The 7,898-nt window shown below is 51.1% G+C and overlaps 1 protein-coding gene across 2 annotated transcripts; it reads right to left on the reverse strand.

The window, feature by feature from the left end:
* Positions 1-49: 49 nt before the first annotated feature.
* Positions 50-6,642, reverse strand: IL10RA (interleukin 10 receptor subunit alpha). Of its 2 annotated transcripts, XM_039341801.1 has the most exons (6): positions 4,882-6,636; positions 4,566-4,741; positions 4,190-4,353; positions 3,849-3,999; positions 3,006-3,127; positions 50-2,252 (listed from the first exon to the last, which is right to left on the reverse strand). In XM_039341801.1, the coding sequence occupies exons 1-6, from the start codon at positions 5,187-5,189 to the stop codon at positions 1,620-1,622; spliced, it is 1,554 nt and encodes a 517-aa protein (XP_039197735.1). In that variant the 5' UTR covers positions 5,190-6,636; the 3' UTR covers positions 50-1,619. The 2 variants fall into 2 exon arrangements, with proteins under 2 accessions (XP_039197735.1, XP_039197736.1); XM_039341802.1 differs by lacking the exon at positions 3,006-3,127 and having other exon boundaries at positions 2,058-2,252; positions 4,882-6,642.
* Positions 6,643-7,898: the final 1,256 nt, after the last annotated feature.

Raw genomic sequence — 7,898 nt, forward strand, 5'->3', positions numbered from 1 at the left:
TGGGAATGCATTCTTTATTGTGCTGTATTCCAAATTTAATCCTGAAGTATCACATAACTAAACAATATTTATTAAATAAGGCAAAAGACATTGGTGAAGATACTTTAGCTGAGTTTAAAATAAATTAAATAAATAAAGTTGGTTTGATAGTAAGTCATTTGTTGTAAGGTCTCCAGAGTCACACTGTCAGAGATGGGTGGCCATATAAATTCTTTAAATAAACAAACAAATAAATAAATAAATAAAAAGATAGTCTGGGATGCCCTCTTTAGGAAGCTTGGCCTGGGAGGACAGCTCTTGGTGGGGCAAGACTTTATGTGGTGTTGAGTAGCCGCTTGGTGAGCATCCCCTCCCTTTGTTGCACAGAGCCCAGCCAAGAAAGCTCCATTCTAAACCAAGAGCAGATTCTCTACCCCCCACATCCTCAACCCAGAGTCCTTCATGAAATCCAGATGGCTAAGGCTTGAGTCTTTATCACTGCTTCAGTTCCTTCCTAGGTGAGGACTCCAGACAGACCTCTAATACCAGTTCCCTCCTGTTTAGGAAGGTCTGGATCTGGATCTTTGCAGGCCAGTAGAGTGATCACTGCACAGCTTCTCCATCAGGAAAATCCTGCAGATTTTTGAAAAAGCAAAACAGGGCAGGAGGAAGTGATTTCTTAGAGAGAAATGGATGGAGCCTCATTCCAGTTGCAGCTCTGGGCCCTTTGGATTGCACCCAGGCACCCATTTACCAACTGTTGCAGAGGATACAATGCAGGTCTTTTTTCTACTAGAAACCTCCACTCTCCCCTTTCGTAGCACAGCTCTCTACAGACTTGTTCACATTTTCTTGGGCTCTTTCTTGTGTGTAAGGCCCTTTTTGTCTTCCTTTCCTTTTCAGAAAACAAGGGAGAGTGAGCTATACTACAGGTGTTCCTTGCTTAATGATTGCCCTGTTTACCAACTATTCAAAAAGATGATGGTGCTAAAAAAGTAACTTTATGACCAGTCCTCACATTTATGTCTGTTGCAGTGTCCAAACACACGTCCTTGAGATTTGGACACTTTGCATCTAGCGGGCAGTTACAATTATCATAGTGTCCCATGGTCATGAGCCCACCATTTATGAGCTTCCCAGCAGCTTTATACAAGCAGAGCCAACGGAGAAGTTGGCAGTAAAAATACAGGCTGTGGTCACATGATGGCCTGTTTAACTACTACGTCACTTAGTGACGGAGTTGCTGGTCCCAATTGTGCTCATTAAGTGAGGACTGTATTTGTTTCTGTTCCTGCATTTGGAATGCACAGTTTCTCCTCCAACCTCATAGATAGGAGAGTGCCATTTTCAATGTTTGAGCTATGTCCAATGAAAAGAAGAGAAAATGTAATGAGGCTATCAGGAGCTTTGCCTCCTGGATCCCTCTCCCCTTCTGTACACTCAGTTCTCAAGACAGATTCTCAGTTCTCTGCAGGGTTCTCCCATTGTGGATCCTGGGGAGGAAGCGGACCTCTTATATCCAGCACCGAGAAAGAAAGCTCTGGGGATGGGATTCCAGATCAGCTGTCACTGGAGGGGAACAGCAGGTATGTCTCTTGTCCAGAGAAGCCCAGTCCCTGAGCTGACTTGCAGGGCAATTCCTATGGTCCCACAACATCCAAGGACATGCTGCTTGTGAATTGCTCTTTCTCCTGATCCACACGATGAAGAAAGTCCTTTGGGAAAACAATCCCCTGCAAGCCAGGGGGGTCTCCGAGGAAGGTCTGCTTCAAATAGCCAGCAGGAAGACTAGGATGAGAAAGTGTCTCCCCATTCATGCTGGAGGGAGGCCTCAGGCAATCCTCAGGATCCAAAGGAGCTCCTGACTGTTGCCTGTACCCAGAAAAATGGACCTGAGTCACATCCTTGGATGCTAACCCCTCACCCAGTTGCTTTTTTACCCCCAAACTGCCTGCCTCTTTCTGCATGCCCGTCTTTTGACCAATGTCCAGAGTGAAGTGCAGATTGCCCACACTGCCAGAGGTTTCCCGCAAGCAGATGCCACTGTCTGCACTGCAGCCACTTCCTTCCTTTGGCCCTCTGCCCTCTTCCCGTTGGCAGTTCCTCTCTGGAAGCGCCACTCCAGTGCGATGGCTCCCTCTCCTCTCCAAGTGTGCATGATCTTGTGGACCCAGGGAGAACAGCTGCTGGATGGACTCAGTCTCCAGGTGTAGTATGCGGCTTTCACTTTCCTCCATCAGCCCCCAGCAGAAGCTGTGCCCAAGGGGAGATTTCTGGTATCCAAAAGAAAAGAGGGGGGAGAGTCAGCCTGCAGAGCCCTCTGGCAGCCCAGCTAGTGGTCATTCCAGCTTTTCCAGGAATCTCAGCCAATTCATGAGATTCTTCCCAGAAAGAAGATTCTTCCCCCCTGCTTTTTTCAGGCAGACAACAATCCCTTCCAGGGGAAAGAAGAGTCAGCAGTGGACAATGGCTGAATCAATCAATCAGAATAGAGCTGGAAGGGACCTTGGAGAGACCTTGGAGCTATCTGGCCTGGGCTATGGAGATTCAGATCCCTCCTCTATAGCGGTGGATTGATCATCCTCTCTTAGCTTCAGGTAGCATGCTAAGCTGTGATTTGTCTAACTACAGCTCAGTCACAGCTGACTGAGCCCAAGCACCCCATTATGGTTTAGCAAATCTTGTGAACAGCTGCAGTCTTAATCTGGACAATGGAAATATAATAACTAATTTTATGAGGGCTGTGATGGTAGGGTTTTCTTTTTTTTTGACAAACATTGGCTTGTAAGGGGAAGTTTAAAGGAAGTTGACAGTTTGACTAAGTCATTGTTGGGGATGGCAAAATACCCTGGAAACGGGGGGGGGGGAGCGGGCCTCTCGCCCTTTGAAGAGCAGATACAATTCCTTGTTTGAGAGTTTTTGAGGGGCTGGGATTTGGACATCAAAGAACTTTCCTATTTGCTTCTCTGAGGGCCCGCTGGTTTTGGGAAGCAGTGGTTATTTTGGGGGCGGGTGAGGAGTCTTACCAGGACTGAAGGCATCCTTGTGGGCTTCTTCTTGTAGGCAGAGGCCAAGCCCAGCCCTGCACCCAGAATTCCAAGACTTAGAAGACCCAGGAGGGCCAAACTCGGGGTAAGGACAATGTGCTCTGCAAAGGAATGTCCCCACATGTGATTTATAAGGGTAGCCATTCATCCAAGATAGGCAGTGCTGGGCAAATTGTGCCCTCTCTCTCTAGCCACCACATGTACCAGCAGTTGTGTAGGAAACAACCAACAGCTTGATCCAAAAAGACACAGCCACCAAGAATGGTTATCATATTTAGGACAGTAAAAGAACTAGGAAGATCCTAATGCTGGGGAGCTAGATAAAGGCCACTCCCCGTTAGTCTTGGGCTGAGATCAATAGAGCCCCTCCCCACTCAACCAATTTCTAGTCTAGAAATACCAAAACCAAATTGTATCTCAAAGCTGCTCAGAGGCCTCCAGACTTTTAAAGATGGACCAACAGAGGGTTGCCTATCAGATAAGCTTCTCTCTCTCTCTCTCTCTCTCTCTCTCTCTCTCTCTCTCTCTCTCTCTCTCTCTCTGTGTGTGTGTGTGTGTGTGTGCGCGTGTGTGCGTGTGTGTATAAGAGAGAGACAGACAGAGAGAGACGAGGGGGGAGAAAGGGAGAGAATCAGGTTCTGGTAGTACCTGCTCCTCCTTTGTGATCTCCTCCAGTGCCTCACCCTAACCCCAGTTCAGACACCATCTTGTCCTCAGCTGAGCTCTCTGTGGAAGCTTGGCTGGGCTGGCTTTGCCACAGGCTCTGGCTTCCTCGGGATGAAAGGGGTGAGCCAAAGGTACAGAGAGAAGGCTGGTGCTCACCTTCTAGGGGGGGTATTGAGACACACTGCTCCTCTGTCCAGTCGGCAGCATTTGGCCTGGAGGCCACACGAGGCTTTACACTGATGCAGTACTGCTCCCCCCATAGCAATGGGGGGAGGTCAAATTCCAGGCTGTTGTGGACATGCACCAGCTGTGGAGGAGAATGGGCAGTCCCTCGTCAGACCAAATCAGTCTGCCTCCCTGCCAGGCTCAGGTCAGGCCACTTGTCCCAGCCATGGCACCCTTAGGCTCCTGAGAGACTCCTGCTGGTGCTTCAGCAGCTGCCATTTCAACTTCCCCAGTCAGCTCCACCTGGGTGCTGGCAAAGGACAGAGGCTCACCTCTTGATTGTTGGACACTTTTCTGACTCGGACAAGATATTCCCCCCATGCCTCATAGCTGCTTTCATAAGTGAGGTTGGCCCAGCAGCTGGTGGGAAGCTTCACGGAGGCACGGAGCTGGTTGCCGCTCCTGGAGAGGGTCACCTTGGAGAGCCACAGAGTTGCTGGGAGGGGGGAAGGAGGTGAGCAGTAAACCTGGAGGAAGCTGCGCGGCTTGCCACCCCAGGGGTCGCCCTGAACAGCTCCCCCTCCCAGGTTCGCCTCCTGGGACAGCCACCGCCACCCGGCATGGCTGCCTCGCCCTTGCAGGAAAAGCTAGCGGCTCTCGGGTCGTTTCTTCTCCCCGAAGGCGAGGACCTTGGGCCTCTTGCGCTACCTTCGCTAGGCGTAAATCGGCGCGTCCGTATCCAGGGGGAGGAGCGGTTCCCGGCTACGGCGCGCACCCGGGCCAAGTAGTGAACCGCGGGTTGCTGCGTTTCGCAGGTGAGATCACAGAAGTCGAGTGCGATCCGGGTACAATTGGCGGCGGCCCTCCAGCTGTCGTCGCCGACCCTGCGGATGCGGGAAGTGAAGCTGAAGGCTGTTCTGACACGGGAGACGGGCAAGGACCCGACCCGGCCGGCCTCTCTCTCCTGCCCTGCCCGGCCCGGCCCGGCCCGGCCCGGCCCGGCCCGGCCCGGCCCGGCCCTTACCGCCGATACTGCACATCGTACAGGATCCCGCCGCCTGGCTTAGGGCCCGGCTTCCAGCGAAGCAGGTGATGGAAGACGCGGGCCTGGAAGTGTAGGTCCGAGGGCGCGGCGAGGATCCTCTCTCCTCCTGAGGTCACAGGCAGCCCCGGGCGGTTAGCAGGTCCTGCGCCCGTCCCTCCCTCTCCCGCTCGCCTCCTGCGGGTCGGCCGCTCGGCAGTGGCCGCGATGGCTCTTCGCTCACCGTGGCCCGGAAGGCAGGGCAGCAGGAGCGGCAGCAGCACCAGCGCGGACACCAACATCTCGGCCATCCGAAGCGTTTGCCGGAGGGCGACTGAAAGTCGAGCGTTTGCCGGCGGGCGCCGGAGCAGCTGGCTCTGCTTTCACTTCCTCTGGGCATTCCCCGCTGGCCCCCTCTTGGGGAAAGCCCCGCCCGCGCCTCCTCTCTGCCGCTTTCTCCAAGCACCCGCCCTTTCCGCCCAGAGAAGGAGCGCAATGATGAGCCCTGCGGGGGGGGGGAAGGAGAAGGGGTCGAGAGGGCTACCGGAAGCCCTTCGCCGGCCTGTCCAGCCCGTAGCTGGCGGCTTGCCCACCCTGCCGCGACTCCCCGCCTGACTGCTTCTGAACTGGGACCCTTCCTCAACTCTAGACGGCCCGCTGTCTGGAAGGAGCTGGAGAATCAGTTTGGTCTAGTGGTTAAGGCACCAGGCTAGAAACCGGGTGCCCGTAAGTTCTAGTCTCGCTTTAGCCACGAAAGCCGGCTGGGTGACCTCGGGCCAGTCCCTCTCTCTCAGCCCAATCCACCTGACATGGTTGCTGTTGCGGGGAAAAGAGGAGGAAGGAGGAGCATTAGAGGCTTTCCCGGCGCCTGTCTTGACTTTCAACGGCTCGGCCTTGGGTTGTCCTCACCAAAGATGAGCCCCCGCGTGTCCGTCCCGTGCAGAATTTACGAGTTCCACAACTCACACTCCGTCCTTCTCATTTTGTAAAACTCACCCATTGGGTGGGGGGAGTGACATTGGGAAGGCTTTAGATGCAGCTCGTTTCGTTTTCACCTCCCCAGGTAGGGTCAGACGCCTCTGACTGGCCGGCTTTCCCGGTGCGCAGAGGCGGGCTTGAAAGCAGCCTCTCCTTTGGATAACCTGGCGCCGCCTGGGCAAGGTCCACCTCGAAGCTGAAGCCAAGCTCCTTTCACCAAGGGGGAGCAAGACTGTCATGAATCTGGTACTTGCCTCCTTCGCCCCCCCCCCAAATCGCCCCTCCCTCAGAGCCTCTGGCTCTTCCTGGGCTCACCAGTGGCCAACTGGTGCTCGGTGGCCATCTAAAGTGTGGCTCTTGTAAACAAAAACCAGGTATCATATTGGGTGGACATGCCCTAGATCTAAAAGATTTTGGTCAAAAATACACATATGGTTGGAAAAAATGACTAAAAAACATATAATTTCAAGCCAGAACTGTTTCTGTTAGGCATAATAGGAGGAAACTACGAGAAAGATTGTACATATATAATTTTACATGTATTAACTGCAGCAAGAATTGTATTTACCCAATATTGGAAAAATTGAAAGAACTAATTAAGAAAATTTTAGATTGTGCAAAAATGGACAGATTGACATTAAAGATAAAGAGAAAGAAGACTCAGTGTACTTTAGAACATGGGACAATTTTAACCAATGGCTAGAAAAGTGAGTTAGAAAGGAACATGATATGTACTATGTAATATTGAATATATGCTAGTAAGAAGACTATTGAGCGATTAACATATTGATTATAATATAGAAATTAACTCTTACTTATTGTTTTTTAAATACATGAACTCAGACAATATGCTGTCTGCTAAATATTAAGAATGTTATTTTTAAAAAAACCCAACCCTAACCCTAACCCTAACCCTACAACACACACACACACACACACACACACACACACACACACACAATGTGGCTCTGTGTGCAGCAGCACCTGTCCATACTGCTAGGCGAGCTTCAGTGGAGTAGGCTCGGACTTCTTCCTTTGCCCCCTACGAGAAAAGGCTGTGTCCCTGGCAGGAGTCTGGCTCGGTCTGGCCACCTTCCAGGCTTCTCCCTGGCCCAGAAGCCTCCATGTGTGCAGGGCAGTTGAAGATAGGTGGGGGGGAGGAGGAGGAGGAGGAGGAGGAGGAGGAGGAGGAGGAGGAGGAAGGCATCTGAAGCCACAGGGAGGGACTCATGTCCAGCTTCTTTCCAGCCTTTTCTCTGAGCCCTCAGCCTTCCCAACTGGCTACCTTATGTCAGACTAATCTCTGGTTAGCCCAACAACTTGACAATTGTGCAGAAGAAATTTGCCACTGCCTCCTTTTGGGATGTTTTGTCACTTCCCAGCCTGATCTTTGGTCCAGGGATCCTCTGGTGGGCTCCCATCAGAGTATGTTTAGTTTCTTCCAATTAATCTGATGAAAGAAATAGTGGTCACTGAAGCCCTCCCTTTGGTGCATTGGCTTATTCCCCTCCCTCACTACTCTTGTTCTTGCCCATTAGGAAGTATACATTCCTTAGTTTAATTGTGCTGGATGCAAAAAAGAACTTCCTTAATCTTTCCTGAATTTCTCACCATTCAACTTCACTAAATTCTGGTATTATAAGAAATTAAAATCATAAGGTTAAAATCTCTCACAATTTTCTTGGGAGTGAGAATGATTTTATAAATATATATCATGTTTCCCTTTTAAGAAAGAAACAGAAACAGGAAATCCCCAAATGTTGTAATCGTTCTGCGCTGAGGAATTTGTTCAACCCACTTCCCAATTTCACTCATGTTCCAGTTGAGCAGTTCCCCCCTGAGAAATAGTCACCATATCTGTACACAGATTTGTCTCCACCACCTCTGCCAGTAGCAGTTTTATTTTCAGTTCCTTAAGGGCCTCAGGAGCACGTCTGCTTTTTCAGTTGGCGAGGAGTAGGAGTGGGAGATGGCTCCATTCTTCAGGCTGTTCAATGCAGATCTGTGCATGTGAGGCTGGTGTCAAGCTTTGGAATGAGAAG

The sequence above is a fragment of the Crotalus tigris genome, unplaced genomic scaffold (assembly GCF_016545835.1).
Source record: "Crotalus tigris isolate CLP2741 ecotype Arizona unplaced genomic scaffold, ASM1654583v1 scf7180000017771.5222438, whole genome shotgun sequence".
Taxonomy (NCBI): Eukaryota; Metazoa; Chordata; class Lepidosauria; order Squamata; family Viperidae; genus Crotalus; species Crotalus tigris.

Excerpts from the sequence above, each read along its gene's own strand:
- IL10RA (XM_039341801.1), bottom strand. The coding sequence starts at position 5,189 with ATGGCCGAGATGTTGGTGTCCGCGCTGGTGCTGCTGCCGCTCCTGCTG. Across the intron at positions 4,742-4,881 it reads TACGATGTGCAGTATCGGCG|GGTCGGCGACGACAGCTGGA; the intron begins GTAAGGGCCGGG and ends CCGCATCCGCAG. Across the intron at positions 4,000-4,189 it reads AAGTGTCCAACAATCAAGAG|CTGGTGCATGTCCACAACAG; the intron begins GTGAGCCTCTGT and ends TCTCCTCCACAG.